This window comes from Nannospalax galili, unplaced genomic scaffold, assembly GCF_000622305.1.
Source record: "Nannospalax galili isolate Female #2095 unplaced genomic scaffold, S.galili_v1.0 scaffold538, whole genome shotgun sequence".
NCBI classification, from domain to species: domain Eukaryota; kingdom Metazoa; phylum Chordata; class Mammalia; order Rodentia; family Spalacidae; genus Nannospalax; species Nannospalax galili.
This window is the reverse complement of record NW_008343842.1, coordinates 2,468,288-2,490,287: the sequence shown is the minus strand read 5'-3', so window position 1 is coordinate 2,490,287 and position 22,000 is coordinate 2,468,288. Positions and strand designations below refer to the sequence as shown.

The following is a 22,000-nucleotide window of genomic DNA, read 5'->3' as shown; positions in this document are numbered from 1 at the left end:
CACGCTCCCTCTTGGGTCTGTGCCCCTAGCTCTAGCTCTTCACACACTTGATTCTCCTGACTCCATAAGCATCCTACTCCTCACATCACCCTAAGGACCCATTTTCTTCCTCCTCACTGCGTTTCTCCAATTAACCCTCCTGGCCTTATCACTTCCTCCTTCCGTAGGATCCCAGAACCATGTTGCTTAAAGAGACCTCGGAGACCACCCTGTTCAGCTGCTTCGTTTAATGGATGAGAAAACACGCCCAGAGAAGGGTCATACCATCGGTTGGTTGGGGGAGTGAACAGAGGTCCCAAACCCTCAGCTCAGAGTCTTTCTCTGTGTCTGTGTGGCTGACCTACATCTGCTAGTGTACTGTATACATTTTCATTTGATCACGGTGGCATTTAGCTTAGGAAGGGGAGAGAGGGGAATGGGTCTTTCAACTAGAATTCTGAATGTGCAAATGGCAGAGTGTGGGGCTGGTAGGGGAAAGGGCTCAGTTTTACCTTGCCCCCCAGTGTGTGGCTGGGGGAACCTGCAGGGGTGTTCTGAGTTCTGAGGGGAGGGGCTGGATTGTATAGAATGAGGCGTGGGCTATCAGGTCTTACGGTGGGGAGGGGGCCTGGGTCTTCATTTCTGCCCTGCTTTGTCCACTTGCCTCAGAGCATAGGCAGCACTTGCTATTGGTGACACCGTGTGCTGGACAGCGTCAGTTGTCAACCTGACACACCTGGGAAGAGGGACCCTCAAATGGGGAATTGTCTCTGTCAGACTGTGAGGCCTTTTCTTTTTCTTGACTGTTGAATGATATGTGAGGGCCCAGCCCACTATGGGTGGTACCACCCCTGAGCAGGTAGACCTTGGTTGTATAAGAAAGCAGATTGAGGGGCTGGAGAGACAGCTCAGCAGTTAAGAGCCCTGGCTGTTCTTGCAGAGGACCCATGTTCGATTCCCAGCACCCACATGGGGATGCACAACTTCCTGAAACTGTAGTTCCAGGGGATTTGACTCCCTCTTCTAAGCTCTATGGGCACTGCATGACATGGGTGCACTTATATACATGCAGGCATAACAGGGGAAGGAGGGAGGGAGGGAGGGAGTTTCTGCTTAGCTCAGAGCCAGCATTAAGAAGGGCATTGCCCCTGTGACATGATGTGACACCATGGCTAGAGTCCCTACCATAGCTTCAAGTGAAGGCCTGGAATAGAGACTTGGGAAGCCCTAGCCTGTAGTTAGGCTCTTGGAACTCAGTCTAGCCTAGGGCCACGCAGACCAGGCTGTTCACAGGGTCCCAGGAAGAATTAGTCCCGAGGATTTTTAAGAAGATGTGTAGGCCATTGGACTTGGAGAATGCTACAGAGCTAAGACAGGGAGGGAGGGAGGGAGGGAGAGAGGAGAGGGAGGGAGGCTGGCTGAGCACAGCCCAGAGAAGCAAACCAGTAAGCAGCGTTTCTCCATGGTCTATGCTTCAGCTCCTGCCTCCAGGTTCCTGCCCTAAGCTCCTGCCCTGCCTTCCTTCCATGATGAACTGCAAGCTGTAAGGTGAAATAAACCCTTTCCTCCCCAAGTCACTTTTGGTCAGTGTTTTATCACAGAAATAAAAAGCTAACTAGGACACCCTCTGAATGGAATAGTACTGCCCACTCCCACCACCAGCCCCATCTGTATGTCAGGGCATCACCTCCATAAAGCAGGGGCCCCAGGCGTGGTCATGACCTTCCATCCCTGCCTGGTACATGGTGTGGGGAACTGCAGGGGTGTGGGAACTCACGTTCCATCTTCGTTGCTCCTGTAGAACACCAAGAAGGGATCAGATTTCCCGAAGAAATCTTTCTTGTCCAACTTGTTGGCACAGAACTGCATTGTGGCGACATCCTGGAAAGGAAGGAGGACAGGGTGGTGAGGCTGAGGGAGTCCAGGACCAGCAAGCAGTGTCTTCCCTTTGCCTGGCACAAGCCCCAGGATCACCCTTGGTATGGAGTGGCAACTTCAGCAGTCAACAATCAGCATCCCAGGCTGGACGGCTGGGGAAGCAGGTAGCTCTGGAGCTGCCCTGGGTTCAAATCCTGATTCTGCCACTTTGGAGCTATGCAACCTCAGGCAAGGCAGGTAACCGCTCAGAGCCTTCAGTTCCCCTCACTGAGACTTGTGGGGTGATGGTGAGGAGCACAGGAAGTCAAGGGTATGAGATGTTCAGTATGTAACCTCTCCTGTGGCTCACCATCGTGACCTGGAAACCCAAGACCTTCTGAGTGTGGCCCTGGTACTGTGCACCATGCCCCACCCCTTCACATATCTGCGTGGCTCTTAGAGAACATTCTATGTTGAGCATACCTTCCACTAAGCATGAGGCACCCACCTGATGCTTTAAGGAGTTGGGGACAGAGACAAAGGCTAGAGGCCAAAGGCCCATGGGGGGATAGGGGGTTGTACTTACCAAGCTCACTGCCCCACTGTCCTAATACCAGCCCCAATGGCACAAAGGTGGACAGACACTGTGAGGACCACTACCTCTTTCCTCAGTAGGGTGGCATCCCTCTTGGACTCCACCCCCTCAGGCTTTACCCTTTACCCCTCTCAGTACCCCGACAGCTCTCAGGGCCCCTCTTTCAGGACCCCTCTCTCCTCTTCTCTCAGGGCCCCATTCCTTGGCTGGTTGTGGCTGACTCTGCCTGTCAACCACAGATGCCCTGTGTCCACCTTTCCACCTGTCTCCACCATGTGGCCTCTCCAACATGAAAGGTCAGCAGCCTGACACCTTCTAGCTGGCCAGAGCTCGGCTCTGTCTGAAGACGGTAGAGTCCAGTCTGCTATTCAGGAAGCCTCTTACGTGGCCCCTTTCCTCTTGCCTTGGGTGTCTTGAGTTAGGGACCAGTAAGGACCCAATGGTGACAGAGATGCAGATGCAGCCTGTGGAAGGCTAAAGGACACAAAGGACAGGCCACGCTGTGGGTGTGGTGCCCGATCAGCATGGATGCAGCCTGTGACAGCTCCGTTTCTCCTCAGCTGTGTGACCTAGGGCAGTTCACTCACCCTCTCTGTGCTGTGTCCTCATTGCTAAAATCTGGTACAAAACCAGCTTTTACCTCACAGGCTTGGGAGGATAAAATGAGTTAACGGGAACACAATGCTGACAGCAGCATATGGCATACAGTAAATACTGTGTGAGAAATACCATTTTTTAATGCTTTTCCCCGCCCCTTGGTGTGTGTGTGGCCCTAGTCCTTGCTCCACCTCCTCCATCTTGTGAGTCTTCCTACAAGGATATATGATGTCATCATACCCACAAACATCCCTCAGTCGTTTAACAACCTTTTTTTTTTTGAGAACCGAACCTGTTTCCTCTCTAAGAGCAGTATATGCTCTTAACTGCTGAGCCATCTCTCTGGCCCCCTATAGTGCCATTTTTGTAAACAAATGACAATTTTTTGCAATTTCATATAGTTCGACCCAGGAGTAGGTAACTACAAGTAGTGGCTCTAATTTTCTTGTCTTTTTGGTGCTGGGGATGAATCCATGACCTTGTGCATACTGAGCAAGCACTGTTCTCGTAAGCCAGGACGCCCAGCTTGCCTTCACTTTTGATCTAAGCCCCCAACCCAATCTGGTCCTGTAAGGCCCTCTAGGGTTCTCTGAAAGGGAGCAAGAGCTCTCACCCCTGGACTCTGTGCTGTTGGGCTGTCTCCAGTGTGCGTGTGGTTTGGTGTTAGCCACTGACACAGGGGTTGAGCATGTCCCATATGGCTCAGGTCAGAGTGTCATCCAGGGGATGCTACAGGGATCCCGGATTTCCAGAGTGTCACCCGGGTGCCAGCCCTTGCTGATCCGTGTCCCCAGCTGTTGGTCTGCCCTAGTATTCTCCCTGTGGCCTCAGCACTGAATAGTAAACAGCCCGGCGGGCTTAAAGGATCAATGGCCATCCTGTCCAGCACAGGAAACTGAGTCTTGTTAGCCACCATGTGGGTGCTGGGAATTGAACCCAGGTTCATGCACTCGCCCACACACATACACTCATAAAACATAAATAAAACATGAAAGATATTTTACAAAAGAAAAGACAGGGGCTGAAGAGATGGCTCAGCGGTTATGAATACTGGCCGCTCTCGTAGAGACCATCTGTAATTCCAGATCAAGGGACTCTGATGCCCTCTTCTGACCTCCAAGGGCACTGCACACAAGTGCACTTACATACATATAGGCAATACACTAACAAAATAAAAATAAATTTTAAAAAATTTTAAGGTGGGAAAAGGCACAGAAGGGTTAATACCTTTGCTGGGAGCTACGCAGAGGGTAGTATTGCCTCCAGAGAGAAGTAAACCTGACCCCAAACCACCAAATGAGTTTAATTATATTCTGTAACCTCAACTGGAGGAGGCAGAGAAGTGTGGAATCCATTTATAAGGGCCTCCATGCAAACTAGTCAAAATGGAAAAGAAAAAAAAAAAAAAAGCATAGGCCTTTAATTCTAGCACTCAAGAGGCTGTGAGATCAGGGCATCAAGGCCAGCCTGGTCTACATATTGAGTTCCAGACCAGTTGGGGCTACAGGGAGACCCAGTCTAAAAGAAAAGACAGGTTCTAAAATGCAATTCGGTTCTAAAACTTTGCCAAGGTATAAGAGCCAGTTTCTTGTTGAGAGCAGATAATGCTACAGGCTCATCCTGACCCTCCTCTCCCCCACCATACATATAATCTAGACGCAGGGACACTGGTCCAAAGTCTACTGTGACTGTTGCATTATGTAGGACCCTTGGGACAGGACAGATTTTCAGAGTGGTTTCTAGCCTTTCACCAAAGCAAGCTCCTTCCCTGATGCGCACCCAGTGGAGAAAGCCTTGGGAGCAGGAATGGGTCAATGCAATGTCCAGGTCCAGGGATGGTGTGTGCTGGGCAAGTGCTCTCCCTGTGCTGAGGCGATATGTGACAGAATGTCCTATGTCTGTGACTGCTTTGGCCTTACCAATCAGCCACACCCAGAACAGCCACACCAGGCACTCAGGGACTGTTTCCCCAGACAGCCTGTCTCACTTGGGTAAAACAGGTTCAGGAAAGAGGGGGGCATAAGAAGAATGTCCTGATCTGCACGTAGCCCACCACAGCTGTGCCCTATATAATCTCCAACCATTGCCCTCCCTCCTCACAGTGACCTCCATCCGATGAAAGGTTGCTGCCCTTCACCGTGCTGAATAAACAACAGTCTCATCTGCTGAAGGTCTGGTACTGGTCTTTCTCCCAACTCCACTCTCTTTGCTGCAACCTAACAACATGCAGAGGTCTTCCCTGTTCCCCTTCAATGGACTTAGTGAATGGGTCAAACTCTTGTCATACTGTGAACTCAAAGAGAGGCAGGGAGACTGGGACTCCCTGTGCGGACCTGGGTTTTCTGGGGTTCTATGCTAGGATGAGGCTCAGTGAGATGCTGTTCCCAGCCTGTGCATCCTGGGAATCCGCAGCAGGGAAGATCAAAGAGCTCCTGCGATATATAATTTCCTGCAATTTCTGCCTTTCATCCTATCTTTTTAAAAAACATATTAAGTTCTTCCAAAACAGCAGGATTGCTTCAATTTGCATTTCTCCCGAATTCTAATTGCCTGGGAGATTCAGCAAGCAGCCTTTCTCTCCAGCTTGGCCAGCCTTCCTTTAGCCTCTGCCCTTCCCAACCTAGAGAGGGCTGCGGAGGCCAGAGGTCAGGCCCAGAAGTCTGCAGGCATGGTGACGAGCAATGATGTTAGCTTGGGTCTCACTGGCAGCTCCCGGGGTCAGAGTAAGTAGGAGGTGAATGCAAAACTTGAGAGGAACCCCAAGTCTCAGTAATCAAACGAATGTTTTAATATGATATTAAAAAGAAGTCAATACAAAAAAACCTGTGATAAATTACTAAAATTTCAAATGAAGACACTATTTAATTATTATTGTTATTATTATTAGTTTTTGGTCTTTTTGAGACAGGGTCTCCCTGTAGCTCCACCTGGCTGGCCTGGAGCTCACTATGTAGACCAGGCTGGCCTTGAACTCACAGATATCCTCCTGCCTCTTCCTCCCCAGTGCTGGGATTAAAGGTGTGTGCCACCATGCCCAGTTGAAGACACTTTTTTTGTTTTTTTTTAAAACAGGGTCTTCCCGTAACCCCAGCTGGCCTGGAACTCACTATGTAGACCAGGCTGGCCTTGAACTCACAGAGATCTGCCTGGCTCTGCCTCCACCTCCCGAGTGAAGTCACAGAGCTGACAAACAATGACATTTGGTCTAGATCCAAAGCCCAAGTTCTTTTTTTGTTTTGCTTGGGGTTTTTTGTTTGTTTTTTTTTTGTTTTTTTTTTTTTGTTTTTTTTTTGTAACAGACAGAGTCTCACTACATAGCCTTGACTGATCTGGAACTTGTTTTGTAGGCCAGACTAGCCTTGAACTCACAGAGATTGACCTGCCTGTCTGAAGATTTCTGATTTATTTATGTGTATGTGTATGTTTGTGTGAGGGGATGTAAAAGTAGGTGCACTGCCTGTGGAGGCCAGAAGGGGGCGTCAAAGCCCCTGGAGCTGCAGTTACAGATGGTTGTGAGTCACCAAATGGGTGCTGGGAACGAAACTGGGGTCCTCTACAAGAGTAACCAGTATTCTTAACCACCAAGCCATCTCTCCAGGCCCAGCCCAAGTTCTTAATCACCTTACAAGTCAACCAGGAAAGACATCTGTAAATAAACAATGAGATCATGGTGACATTTATTGTCTTTTGTCTGAGGTCTATTGAACTTTCCAAATTTCCTAGCATTAACAGGTTCTTCTTTTTGGTCAGATAAAAAGGTGTGTTGGGGGTGGGGTAAGCGAGTGGAGCTAGGACTCAGTAAAGTCAGTAAAGCATAAGCGTGAAGACCTGCGTTTGATTCCCAGCACCCACGTTAAAAAAAATGTTGGGGGTATGCCAGGCGTGGCAGCGCACACCTTTAATCCCAGCACTTGGGAGGCAGAGGCAGGCGGATCTTTGTGAGTTCGAGGCCAGCCTGGTCTACATAGTGAGTTCCAGGACAGCTGGGGCTACAGGGAGACCCTGTCTCAAAAAGACAAAAAAAAAAAAAAAGATTAGGTGAGATGGTTGGCTGATTAAGAGCACTGGATGCTGTTTGGCTCCCAGCACCCACATGGTGGCTCACAGCCATCAGTAACTCCAGTTCCAGGGGAATCCAACACCTCCTTCTGACCTCCAGCATTGCACGACATGGGTGTACTTACATACATGTAGGCAATACACTCACACACACATGTAAAGTCCTTTGGCCTCCACATGGACACAGACACACACACACATACAGATATAAAATGAAAAGGAGGGGCTAAAGAGACAGCTCAGTGGTTTAAAGAGCTTGTTGCGCAACCATGAAGATCTGAGTTCGGATCCCATCATCCACACAACAAGCCAGGCGTGGTCTCCTGAGTGCTTGTAACCCCAGTGCTGTGGGGGTCCAAAACAGGAGGATCACTGGGGCTTGCTGGCTGCCAGCCTGGGTGAAATGAGCAAGCAAGCTAACAAACAAACAAACAAACACCCTGTAACTCCAGGTTCAGGGAGAGACCCTACCTCAAAGGCATAATGTGGAAACTAAGGACATCTGTCATCCTCCTCTGGCCTCTTTACATACACCACCGGCAGCAACACACACACAGGGTTGTGTTGGTGCACTGACTGTGACAGGACCCCCAGATCAAGCTGGTTTTCTCTTGTTTCAGTAATGACCGACTTCCCAAACAACCCAATCAGCTGTGTGTCTGTTGATTTGAGCATTTGGAGTCTGAAAACTCTCCTCTGACCACTTTCCCTCCCACTCACTGAGCCTGCTCTGGGTTGCTGACCCAAATCTATAGCTTGGAAGGAAAACAGAGCAATCAGAATAGGCTGTCAGCAGGGAGGGAGTGGTGGCGCTCTCCTGTAATCCCAGCAGGAGGCAGCTGAGGGGGATTGCTGGGAGTTTTAGACTAGCCTGCGATACAGAAAGAATTCCAGACCAGCTTGAACTATAGAGTTAGAATGTATCTCAAAAACAAACAGCTGGGTGTAGTGACACATGCCTTTGATCTCAGCAGAGGCAGGTGAGATTGAGGCCAGCCTGGTCTACATAGTAAGTTCCAGGGACCTGAGGCCACAGAGAGCCCCTGTTTGAAAAAAACAATCAACCAACCAACCAACCAAATAAACAAACAACAACTAACTAAATAACAAACAAATAAATAAATAAATAAATAAATAAATAAATAATAGGGCTGGCAAGATGGCTAAAGGCACTCACCACCAAGCCTGACAACCTGAGTTTTATCCTCAGGACCCACATGGTGGATGGAAAGAACTGACTCCCACAAAATTGTCCTCTGACCTCTATATGTTCACTATGGTACACAGACACACACAGACACACAAGAATATGAGGTTATTCATTGGACAGTCTTTGTTTCTAGGAGAGGCCTTATCCATAAATCATGGCCCACTCACACAATGAGGAACAGACAGCTATGAAGTACTCATTTCCTAAGACTATCTAATGATATAGAAAAATGTAGCCCATAAAACTAGGTGCTACATTATCTCCCAAAGCTATTTGTATACAGTCGGAAAAAAACCATTCAAATATTTACAATGATCATCTCTGGAAAATTTTCTATATTTCCCAACTTGTATAGAATGGACATGGTGTTTTCTTCTTTTTCATTTGTGGCATGTGTGTGAATGTGTGTTCATCTGTGTGGGTGCACATGTATACAGGTGCTTGCACATATATGTGCTTGTATGTAGAGGCCTGAGGTGGATGCTGGGTATCTTCCTCTGTCGTTTTCCACATTATTCACTGAAGCAGGATCTCAAATCAAACCCAGGGCTCAGAGGTATAGTCAGTCTTGCTAGCCTGCTTGCTCAGGGCTCTGGACTCCTCTGTTTCCACATGCTGAGGCTGGAATTACAGGCAGGTCCCACACCCACTTGGCATGTATGTGGGCTCTGGGACTCTGAACTTTGGTCTTCTTGCTGGCACAGCTGCACTTGAACCGCTGAGCCATCTCCCCAGCCATAACATAATTTTACTTTTAGCATCAGAGAAAGTGTTTTTGTTTTGTTTTTCTTTTTAGTTAACTAGATAAATTATTTCTGAGATTAAGAAATTACACATTATACTTCAGGGAGGATGCATGTGTCTGTTCTAACCATGACACACACCTTCCCAACCCCTCCGCCTACACACAGCTGAGTGTCAGAGGACCTCTCCCCAACAACTCTGGCTTTTTCTTGTTTCTCCTCTCCCTACTCCCCGACCCCCCATTATTTTTCCCTTCCCTGGTCTCTAGCAAGTAGATTCAAGGCTGCTAAGCTCCCCAGCTATCGGCAACCTCCCGGGCTATCAGGTCTCACACAGTCCAGCCCCCTCCTGCCACCATTCCCACCTACAGCCCCACCTCTCTGACTCATCATACATCTCTTTCTATACCTCAGGGCCTTTGCACAGGTTGGCTGTGCCCTGAGCCCCTCCCACTCCACCAACCTCCCCCCAGAGAAGGACACATTCACCTGTTTTTCCACACTAGCACATTATATAGCATCCATGAATTTTCCTTCAAGATAGAATGTCATGAAATATTCGCTATAAAAATGAGGTAATGGGTCGACAGAGTGAAGAGCTGTTGTACTGGGATTTGCTAGCTGGTGTTTCTAACATTAAATTAGAAATTCTGGGAGACAGAGGGCCAACACTGGGTGAAAATATTTATTTGCTGACTTGAAATGAATGAACTCCTGAGCAATCTGGTGACACCTTACTGTTGTGAACACCCCAAGGTGCTGCTGTGCAAAGCCTGGGCTTCCTTGGCTAGCAGAGGCAAGGCAAGACTCCCACCCCACCCCACCCCTCCAGCCAGCCTGGTGGATGGGCACTAAGTTACTAAAATCCAACAAGGAAGACTCAAGGTACAAAGTGCTTGTCTAGCCTGGGCTAGGTCCAGGGTTTGATCCCCAGTTCCTGGATGAGAGTATGCGTGTGAACAAGTGAGTATCAGAAATTTGAGGACCACACAAATGTGGGTCAGTGTCACTGTTGGGCCCGGGGGAGGAGGGGGGATGTGACTCAGAACCTAGAACTCACCATCAACCCAAGGACCCCAATCCTACTGGGATCCAATCTGATTGTAGGAACCTTCTTGGCATTTCAGTTCGAGATGAGCAAGTCTTTTCTATTACCTATTCAAGTAGGCCGGTGACATGGTGGCATCTGGTGCTGTCCCCCGCCGCCGCCCACGCAGGCCCCAGGCTGAAGGCAGGAAGCCCTGCGCTGCAGACCCCGCCCTTTCCTTTGATCCTCCCACTGAAAGCCGAGCTGCCTGCGAAGAGGCAGCAAAGCTGCTCACATATAATTATTTTAATTCAGCCAGATGCTGGGAATTAATCTCTTTTCCTTGCAAGGATTCTAGGGAAAGACAGAACTCAGCCAAAGATGTGCCAGAAGAAAAGGAGCTGATAGCTCAGGGGGGAGGGAGGGAGCCCCCTGAACGCCCTGCGCAGGCACAGCTACAAGCCAGGAAGCTGCTGTGTCCATGGATGGAGGAGATGGAGATAGAAAAGGGGGGGCGGGAGGGAGAGGGAGAGAGAAAGGAGGGGAAGGAGGAGAGGGAGGATGAGGAAGGGGGTCCAAGGTGGCAAAGGAAGATGTTTACCAACTGCTGGGATACCAACTAACAGTACAAGCCCTGCCCAAGCTTAGACTCTCCAAAGTGCGTTTGCTGATGTTTAATGACACTGGGAGGACCTTACCACTATTCCCATCCAACCCCTCTTGACCACCTTTATCCTCACATCAATTAACCCCAACACCCCATAGCAGTGGAACCCAGAGGCTCTGGACTCAGAAAACAGAAACCCTGGTCTGCCTACACGCCCTCTTAGTGCTCACCCTGAGCAATCAGGTCTTCAGGGAACACGGATTAAGAGTCATTACTAAGCACTGGGGCCAGGCTTCCCTGTGTTCCTGACAGATTCTCAACAAACACACACTGCACAGCCAGCCCTGGCTGGGATGCACACACTGGGTAAGCCTGACTCTGCTTCCTCCTGCCCCCCATGACTCCACCCAGCCAGCTAAACATCCGGTGAGAGTGACCACCAGGAAAGCGACTGTGTCAGACTTTTTCTGGTCACCTCTCTACTGGCTCAGAACCCTCAGCTCTGTTTTCATGGGTCTTGTTCTCCACTACACATAAAAAATAAAAATAAAGGGCTGGAGAGATGGCTCAGCGGTTAAGAACACTGACTGTTCTTGCAGAAGACCCGGGTTCATATCCCAGCACCCACATGGCAGCTAACAACTGTCCATAACTCCAGTTCCAGGGGACCCAACAGCCTCTTCTGTCTTCCTTGGGCATTGCACAACACAGGTGCACTTACCTAAATGCAGGCAATACATGCATACACATAAAATAAAAATAATAAGACATTTTTTAAAAATAAAAATAGGGCCGGGCATGGTGGCATACGCCTTTAATCCCAGCACTCGGGAGGCAGAGGCAGGTGGATCTCTGCGAGTTCAAGGCCAGCCTGGTCTACATAGTGAATTCCAGGACAGCTGGGGCTACAGGGAGACCCTGTCTCAAAAAAACCAAAAAATAAAAATATAAAATTAAAAAAATAAATAAATTAAAAGACTGAGGCTCTAGAGTCTCAGGCTGCCTGGGTCCAAATCTCTTCTAGTTAGTGACGGGGTGACCATAGGCTTCATCTCTCTGTACTTCGGTTTCCTCATGGAAATTGAGGACCACAATGATCAGATATTAGAATACACCATACTACATAGCATATATGATCGATAACACACCAGATAAAGACACCAGTACCTAAGAGCCGTTTGTGTGGTATGCAGCCTCATCATTGCTCAGGCCAGTTAAATAAGACTACTGCACTACGAAGATGTAACCATCCGGCCCTTTATTTGTTTTCATGGTGCTGGGTGTGCTGAGCAAACACCCCACAACTGAGCCTCTTCTGGCATCTTCTAGGAACCCAGACGTTAAAGAGATTTACAAGGTCATTCCTCTCAACAAAAAAATGCCTGTTTTGGAAAATAGGTTATTTAATAGTAACTTTAAAAAAAAAAGAAAACAAAGAAACAAGGACTGGTGTAGACTTAGCTGGCCTTGAATTCACTATGAGGCTGAGGATGAACTTGAACGTCTGATCCTCTGTTTTTGCCCCCTGAGTTGCTGGGGTTACAGGTGTGCACCACCATGCCTGGTTTACTTGGTGCCGGGGATAGAACCCAGGGCTTCAGGGATGCTAGGCAAGCACTCTGCCAAATGGACTATATCCCAAGATCCTACTTAACATAACTCTTAATGTGTTCCACTGTATTTATGTATTATGTATGTATGTATGTATGTATGTATGTATGTATGTATGTATGTATATATGTATGTATTTTTGGTATTTTTGGAGACAGGGTCTCCCTGTAGCTCCAGCTGGCCTGGAACTCACTATGTAGACCAGGCTGGCTTTGAACTCACAGAAATCTGCCTGCCTCTGCCTCCCAAGTGCTGGGATTAAAGGCATGGGACACCATGCCCGGCTATTTTTTTAAATTTATGTTTATTTTATGTGTATAAATGTTTTGCCTGCATGTATGTAAGTGTACCCATGCCATGCAATGCCTGAGGAGGCCAGAAGAGGGCATTAGATCCCCTAGAACTGCAGTTACAGATGCTTGTTAGTTACAATGTGGGAACTGGGAACCGAACCCGGGTCCTCTGTAAGAGCAGTCAGTGCTCTTAACTGCTGAGCCATCTCTCCAGCCCAGCACTGTCATTCTTAAGGTTGTTTATGTATAATTTTAAATTGTTTAATCATAGACTCTAACATGGTGGATATTGATGAAAGGCCACATTGACTGGGAAGATCAGAAGGTCTTGTGTCCTTTCTTTCCCTACAGCCCCAGGGAACCCTGTCCTCATGTACCCAGGCCTGGCTGTGGGTTGGTACTCAGCCTTTCCCACCACCTGTCCTGTCTCATTCGGGTTCCTCACAGACCTCAGAGATTCTCAACTTGGACTCTCAACAGATCTCAGAATCAGCCTGACTTGGAACAGAATCCGACTTTGCTTCCTACTGCTCCCGGAGAGGGCATGCAGTTTCTGGTAAAATGGAAATTCCATTGAAGTCATTTCCCCCAGACTCAGTGCCAATGTCAGTGCCCATCACTTGACAAATGACCAGCACCATTGTGACACTGTATCCTTATCAACAGCCACCAGATCCCTTATCAACAGTCATTAGCTCCCTAAAATCACCCATCAGATTCCTGAGGCCTTCCTCTCAGTCATCCTTCAGCCACCCCTTCAGCAACCCCCTCAGCCACCCCCTCAGCCACCCCTCAGCCACCCATCCATATTACCTTCTTCTCCATGTCTTATAGAAAAGGCAAAACAAAGGTCTGTTGGGGACTGCAGACTCTTGGCTTCTCAGCAGCCATGCCCATAATCCACCCCTGTTCACACCTACTCCCTTTCACATGCACTCATGCATGCACGTGCACACATCCCCATAACCCTGAGTGCATACACACACTCATCTACATACATACACATAACACATTCTCTCCCTCTGTCCCACAGACGTGTCAGTCACCCTGTGCTAGAGATAAAAGTGAAAAACAACAACCAAATGTGAAATGCCCAGGACTGGAAAGGCCACTGTCAACCAGTGTTAGTGTCTAGGTAGTCTGGGCTGAGGGACATGTGACAGGGCCTGGAAGAAGCCTGGCTCTGTGGTGTGGACTGTAGGCCAGTCGTTCCCATCTTGGTCCTGCTCAGTGATGAGGGAATCTTCTAGCACCAAAATCACAGTCTCATGCCAGGCAGGTCACTCGAGGATCCCTGTCTGCCCTAGGGCTCCTCAAGGGACATGGTCATTCTGGGCCACAGAGAAGCAGCCTAGGGTGTGGAGATCCCCTGCCACTTACCCTGCAGTTGCTGAGTTCTTCAGCTGATAGGATGATGGAGCCACACTTCTTTCCTGGGACACCACTAAGAGAGAAAAGGCAAAAATGGCAAGCCAGACAGAGACAGACCAGCCTGATACTCCTGGGTTAGTTGCTCCCGTGCCCATCTCCTGCCAACCAGAGATCTTCCCCAAAGCCCCTGAAAGAGACAGCCCTCAGAAATGCCTGAGAATGCCTGGGCCGTGTGGCCTAGCGCTGCCCTAGTGCTGGGGCCAGGTCCTCAGCCTGGCCGGCCCGCCCCCTACTCCCAAGGCCCACCAGGGATGTCAGCCTCCACAATCAAGGTCTTACAATGGCAGCAGCACCCAGACTCACCCCGAAGCTTCCGGACCAGTGACTCTCAAACTTTCCATCGAAAGACCACTTCTGTGGGCAAAAGACCTTGTGGGCTAACCACCCTGTACCCTGCTGACCCCAGGGTCCCCAGATGCTCCAGCTCTGATCTGATTCATTAGGGAAGAGCAGTTGGGGGTGGGGTACAGTCTAGGAGGGTCCTCTTAGTTGCTCTTGCCTGCAGTTACCTCCCTTTGAATTCTCAACTGTGGTTTCCCAAGGGTCAAGTGATACTAACCAAGTTTCTCCTTCACGATGGGCCAGGCAGGAGAAGAAGGCACCATCACATGTCAGACCATGGGGCAGCTGTGACTGGGCTTCAAGGCTATACTTCTGTCCCTGCCCATAAATGAGTATGACAGTAGAATCTGTTTTCCTAATATGCAAGCAGACTGCAGGGAGCAGAGGAGGCTCTGGGTGTGTATGACATCCCATGTGGAGCCACTCTGCCCAGCACCAGCCTCCAGAGGGAGTGGCTCAAAGCAGAGGCAGGAAGGGAGGAAAGAGAGCCTCCTGGGGTTGAAGACATACAGGCCAGGCTTCTCCAAACTAGGTGAGCAGAAGAGGAGCCACACCTGTCTCCAGCAGGTGGCAGAGCTGCAGCTTGTCCCCTAGGCCTTGGGCAGCCAAGCTGAGGTCCCTGCAGCCCCTTCCCCACCTGTTGTCCTGATGAAGGCCAGGCAGAGAGTCCTCAGCACCAGCCTCCTCCACCCATGGCTCTCCATCTGTTCCCCTGCCTCAGAGTCCTCTATTTCTGATCTTTCTTTCCCTCTTCTCCAGCCTCAACCTGCTCCCACTGGCTTGGCCTTCCTTCCCCTTCCTACCTCTCCTTCTGGACTTTCTCCTTGCCCCACCCCCTACGTTTGCTCCCTCTCAGCTCAATGCTATTCATTCTCTTTATAAAGCAACAGTCACACTGCCCAGAGCTGTGAGAGACTCCTTCTATACATGGGGCTGGGGCTCCCTTACCCAACCCAAAAGGCCCACATCTTTAGGCCCTCCTTCAAGCAGAGGCACGAGAAAGAAGCCAGGGTGGGAATTCACCAGCCAGGAGAGAGGAGGCAAGGCTGTGGAGGGTCTGTGTGGGTGCCGTGTTGGTTGGTGTAGACCACATTTGTATGTGTCCAGCCCAAAGCACAATGTCAGGGTGGGGCCTGAGGAACAAAGATGGTCCTCCACAGCCGGTGTGGAAGGGGGAGAAGGGGGCTGACTTGGATTTGTTCTGTGGTGGGGAGGAGGCTGATATCCAACAGAGACACCATGGATGGGGAGACAAGATGCTGGATAAGAAAGGAAGAAAGAGGGAGATGGGAAAAATGGGGTGCAATGGGGAGAGAGAGGGAGACTGAGAGGGACCAGGCCTGCTGGCCTGGCACAGCTTAGACTCTGAATACCACCCTGCTCCCTGAAGTCCCAGGAGCCACCAGGGCTCAGCATGCTCCAGATCTGGCCGGGATAGAAGAAGAGCTGGCTATAACGATGGTGACTGGGACCCTACAAAGTAACCCGGGGTCTTTGCCCAAGGCTGAATTCACAGTGGCAGAATCAGGATCTGGGCCCAAAGTCAGGAGCTGTCTGTAGAGCTGGTTTAATGCCAGAGGACCGAAGGGACAGAGCTGTGTAGTGACCTACCCGTTAGACACAGCTGGCATGGGTTTGCCTGTTCGAGAGTTCAAACTGAATGCTCCTATCCTGTGGAAAGAGACGAGAGAGCCATGAGCTCCGGATCCTGGTCCACATGGACCAGAACACTTGATATGTGAATGCCTCAAGATTTCTGGTCTGAAAGTCACTAAAACAGAGCCAAAAGCCCAGGCTGGAAGGAGCTCTTTCCGGACCTTAGGGTGAAGCCCAAGGAAAATTAGGCTACCTCTGAAGTGGTCAAAGTGGGGTACCCAGACCAGCAGCCCCAACAACCCCTGGGAAGGTATTACAAACAAGTTCTCAGGCCTGCCCTGACCTATTGGGTCAGAAAACCTGAAGGTAGGGCCCAGCTTCTGCCCCAGGTGACCCTGACACATGCTACCAGTGGTGAATAGTGGGAGCACATCACCGGGCCTCAGTATCGAGGCTGTGAAATGGAGAGATTGCTGGAAAAGGCACATAAGGTCAAGAGTTCAACTGTAACAACCCTCCCCCAACTTTATATGGTGAAGGCCTAACCTCCAAGCCTTTACCTGTGACTGTATTTGGTGACAGGGTGTAAAGGAGGTGAATAAGGGGCTGGAGAGAAGTCTCAGTGGTTAAAAATGAGTACTACTAAGCTGGGCGTGGAGGCACACACCTTTAATCCCAGCACTCGGGAGGCTGAGGCAGGCAGACCTCTGTGAGTTCAAGGCCAGCCTGGTCTACATAATGAGTTCTAGACAGCTGGGGCTACAAGGAAACCCTGTCTCAAAAAAAGACTTAAAAAAAAATGAGAACTACTATTGCAGAGGACCCGAGTTCAGTTCCCAGCACACACATCAGGTATCTCATAACTGCCTGTAACTCTAGCTCTGGGGGATCCAATGTCTTCTGACCTCTAAGGGCATCTGCACACACATAGACATGCACAGCAACATAAATAAATATAAAAATGAATCTTTTTTTTTTTTTTTGGTCTTTTTGAAGCAGGGTCTCCCTGTAGCCCCAGCTGGCCTGGAACTCATTATGTAGACCAGGCTGGCCTTGAACTCACAAAGATCCTCCTGCCTCTGCCTCCCAAGTGCTGGGATTAAAGGCGTGTGCCACCACACCTGACCAGAAAATAAAAATGAATCTTTAGAAAATACTTTTAGCTGGGTGTGGTGGCACATGCCTTTAGTCCCAGCACTCAAGAGGCAGAGGCAGGAGTATCTTTGTGAGATTGAGGCCAGCCTGATCTATATAGGGAGTTCCAAGACAGCTGGGACTACAGGAAGACCCTGTATCAATAAATCAATAAATAATAAATAGGTGATTGAGGAAACGAGATCATACAAGTGGAGCCTGACTATTTGAACACACACAGAGGGGTGCGCCTGTAGAAGACACAGGAAGAAAAATTACACCCATCTCAAGCCAGAAAGTAGACTTGGCAAAAATGAGCCCCATCAGTACCTTCACCTTGGACTTCCAGCTTTCAGAACGTTGAGAAACCAAAGTTTTCATATTTAAGCCACTCTGTATGGTATTTACCTCAACAGTAACTAATAAATTAGTCAACTACTACAGCGGACAGGGTGTGGTGACACAAGGCCGCAATCCCAGCACTTGGAAGGCTGTGTCAGGAGGATCTCAAATTTGAGGTCTGCCTGGGCTACATAGTGAGACCCTGGGCCCTGTCTCAAAAACCCAAAGGAAGCTGGATGTGGTAGTACACACTTGTAGTCCCAGCACTCAAGAGGCTGAGGCAAAAGGATCTTGAGTTTGGGGCTACCCTGGGCTACATAGTGAGACACCCCTCCCCCCGCCTCAAAACAATAGCTCTCTCCACCCATCTCTGAACATAAAACAAAGCAGGCAACTCTTAGCAGTCTGGTAAATAAGCCGGCAGAGTATTTGCATATAACCCCCTCCACACACACACACACACACACACACACACACACACACACACATCCTCCTACATCCTTTATTATTTATTTATTGAAACAGGGTCTCACATAGCCCAGGCTAGCCTCCAATTTACCATGTAGCTGAGGATGGCCTTGGACTCCTGCTTTTCCTGCCTCTTCCTCTCTTGCTTTGGGCTACAGGTCTGCATCACCGTGCCTGGCACCTCCTACCTACTTTAAGTCACCTCTGGGTGGCTCATGAAACCAGGTACAATGTAGAAGCTATGCACAGGGTCAGTATACTGTATATATTCAGTATAGATGAAACTTCTTTTTTGAGTATTTCTGATCTTTAGTTAGTTGATACATGTCACTGACACGGAGGGCAGACAGAGGGCAGACTGTATAGGTTTCACTAGTGAAACACAGACCCTCACATCTGGCCCAGAATAGATGCCCAGTAAATAGGAGCTGCTGATGGGGTTTAGTCATCAAGCAGCTAAACTTAGACACACAAAGCATTGTGGGGGAGAGGGTTCACCTCCTCCACCGCGTTCTTAGTGCCTCCACATCTCAGAACTCGCTTGTCCTTGGGAGCTCAGCTTGCAGACCGTCTCCTGCAGGAAGGCTCCTTGCATCTCCCGTCCTAGGTGGACAGGTGATGGCACACAGGGAGCAGACCCAAGTGACTGATGGGCTTTTGCCCCAGGTGTGTGGGAACTGGGAGGTGCAGACACACTCCTGGTGTCTCCTCCGCTGCCATAAACCTCATCCTGGTAGAGCTGAGGTAGAGATGGGGTGAAAGAGGCTGCAGTAAAGATCAAAAGCCCCAGATAGGCCATGCTTAGCACATGCTTAACATGTAATGTGGAGCAGGTCCTGGGCCCCTGAGGTCACTCTAATGAGGAAGGACCAAGGCAGCCAAGGAATATACAACCCAATTTACTGATATCTTTGCTATAACCATGTCTTTTTAAAAAATATATATATTTCTATTTCATGTGTATGAGTGTTTTCCCTGCATGTAAGTGCACCCATGTGTGCAATGCCCAAGGAGGCCAGAAGGGGGCATTGGATCCAGCCCGAATAACCAAGTCTTAAGAACAGTATATCTACTTGAATAAAACTGGACATGGTGGTACACACTGGTAGTCCCAGCACTTGGGAAGTGGAGGCAGGAAGATCAGGAGTTTAAGGCCATCCTCAGCTAACTAGTAAGTTCAGCCTGAGTCTACACAGGACCCTGTCTCAGGAAAACAACAAAATACTGGGCTGTTAGCGAAGTGGAGTCCTCTTCAGTGGTGTAGCCACTGGTAAGCTCCCTGTGCTCCAGTAAATAACCCCACACCCCTGCTCCTCCTGCCAGTGGCCTAATTAAACTCAGCGGGTCACACAAACACACAACGGATGAAGGGAGGAAGAGGATTTGCTGGAAAGAAGGGATCCAGTGGGGGCCGGGGGTGAAGAGAGGGTAGTTAGGGGGAAACAGAATCAAAATACATTATATACATGTATGAAATTGTCAATAAAGAACATACACTGGGTATGGTGGTGCACGCCTTTAATCCCAGCACTTGGGAGGCAGAGGCAGGCAGATCTTTGTGAGTTCAAGGCCAGCCTGGTCTACATGGTCAGTTCCAGGCCAGTTGGGGCTACAGGGAGACACTATCGCAAAAAGACAAAAAAAAAATAAATAAATAAAAGATGCCCTCAAATTCCTTAAGCTACAGAGCTCCCCAACATGAGTTTCCCCCCATCTCAGTAAGTGATAGTTATTATTTTCTGGGAATGGAGATGGGACCTTTGTAGGACCAAGAGATCTTTTGGGGGACCCTGATGTTACCATATAGTTACTGAGGAGTCACAGGTACAACCTAGGAAGGGGACAGACTCACAGACACACGGACACACACACACACACACACACAGACACACACACACAGACACAGACACATACACACAGACATGCACACAGACACAGACACACACACAGACACACACATACACACACAGACACACACACAGACACAGACACACACAGACATACACACACAGACACACACACACAGACACAGACACATACACACAGACACGCACACAGACACACAGACACAGACACATACACACAGACACGCACACAGACACACAGACACAGACACACACACATAGACACACACAGACACACACACACACAGACACACACACACACAGACACGCACACAGACACACAGACACAGACACATACACACAGATCCAACCACTTGAAGGGGAGGTCTCTCATGTATGGCACTGTGTTCCTTGCTATACAGCTGCAGTTATACAGACATGTACACACACACACACACAGACACACACACAGACACGCACACAGACACACACACACACACACACACAGACACATACACAGAGACAGACACAGACACAAACACACAGATACACACACAGACACACACACAGACGTACACACACAGGCACATACACACACACACACACAGAAACACATACACACAGACACAGACACACACACACAGACACACAGAAACACAGACACACACACAGACATAGACACACAGACACACACACACAGATACACACACAGACACACACACACAGACAGACACACAGAAACACATACACACAGACACACACACACACACAGAAACACATACACAGACACACACACACAGACACACACACAGACACACAGACAGACACACAAACACAGACACACACAGACGGACAGACAGACAGACAAACACACTCAGAGTACAACTATGGACCCCAGCGTGGGACAGTAAGTTGACAGAAGGAAGTGAAGAGCAGATGTCTAGTCCAGTCTGAACCCTCTCTCTACGCGCTGCCCTGCTCTGTAGCCTGGATATTTGTCCCAGTCTGTGCTGCCCTTCCCTGGGCCCTGCCCCCTGGGACTCACTCAGGAACTGGGATAAGTCACCCTGGGCTCCACAGTAAGAATCCTAGAGACTCATTGTAAACTTGACTCAGAGTAAGCTCTCCTTAAGAGCCCCTGCAGTCCTATCGTGCAGAGTTTTGTAGTCAGGATGGGAGGGAGGACCTCACTGCACCCAGCTTTAGTCCGTTCCCAGCCCCCAGCTTGGGCCTACATCTGTGAATAAACTGAGGAATATGCCACGTGAATAGAGCCCAGGTTCAGATCCCAGCTTTCCCTGCTGCTGTCTATGTGGCCTTGAGCACATCACTTTTCCTCTCTGGTGGTTTTCAGTCTCTTTGCCCACACAAAGAGAGAGATGGGGCTGAGAATGAACTAGATAGTGTCTTGGGCCCCCCAGGAGTACGGACTCTAGAAATCCAGCCTGGGTTAGAAGTTCCAAGAGGGCAGGGCCTGTGGGATCCTCTCACTCTTAATGCCCTGGCTGGCTGATGCTCTGCCCCAAGCAGGCTCTGCGCAAGGCGGGCAGAAGATGGCCTATCACAGGGGAAGCCACACAGGGAGGCTGTATTCCTTCTATACTTACGTGAGAGGCTTTTCTAGGCGGCTCCCAGAGGACCCCACAATCTCTCCAAGGGTACAGAAGGCCTGGCCCAGGAAGTCCTATACATCCAGGGAACAGAAAAGACCAGCATCACCCACTGTGTTCACAGTCACTCTTCCTCCCTCATCACCCAGTCCCTGGACATGTGAAGGCTCTGAAATGACAACATACACTGTCACAATACAGTCTGAGCCCATCCAGAATGTAGCCATTTAAAAGACACCCTGGGCTCACTGGGTAGTCAGGACAGAACTCACATGTTTGGATAAATCTGGGCTCTTGGAGTCAACGTCGTATCTACAGAGAACACAGAAAAACGGTAAAGACAAGTGGGGAAGTCCTGCCCAGCTCTGCCTGGAGACAGGGCCCTCACCCTTCAAGCAGGCTCCAGCGCTGTAAGCATTACTCAGGGTAACAGCTGCAAAGCACAAGGAGAATCTCGCAGGGCTGAACTCTTTTTGTATTTAAAAAAAATTTTTTTTGGTCTTTTTGAGACAGGGTGTCCCTGCAGTCCCAGCTGTCCTATAACTCACTATATAGACCAGGCTGGCCCTGAACTCAGAGATCTGCCTGGCTCTGCCTCCCGAGTGCTGGGATTAAAGGCATGCACCACCACACCCGGCTAAAAAAATATTTTATT

General features: G+C 49.3%; 1 protein-coding gene across 4 annotated transcripts in view; it reads right to left on the bottom strand.

Moving 5' to 3' along the window:
- The window catches only part of Cpne5 (copine 5), a 91,319-nt gene that overhangs the window by 34,717 nt on the left and 34,602 nt on the right, over positions 1-22,000 (bottom strand). Inside the window, exons 5-10 of one of the 4 annotated variants that reach the window (XM_008840069.3) lie at positions 21,618-21,657; positions 21,343-21,419; positions 15,963-16,022; positions 14,313-14,363; positions 13,959-14,022; positions 1,757-1,860 (exon numbers count right to left, since the gene is read on the bottom strand). In XM_008840069.3, the coding sequence (XP_008838291.1) occupies positions 1,757-1,860; positions 13,959-14,022; positions 14,313-14,363; positions 15,963-16,022; positions 21,343-21,419; positions 21,618-21,657 (396 nt within the window). Of the gene's footprint in view, positions 1-1,756; positions 1,861-10,100; positions 10,253-13,958; positions 14,023-14,312; positions 14,364-15,962; positions 16,023-21,342; positions 21,420-21,617; positions 21,658-22,000 lie in introns of those variants that run through there. The other 3 variants (XM_008840070.3, XM_029566936.1, XM_029566935.1) reach the window with 3 other exon arrangements.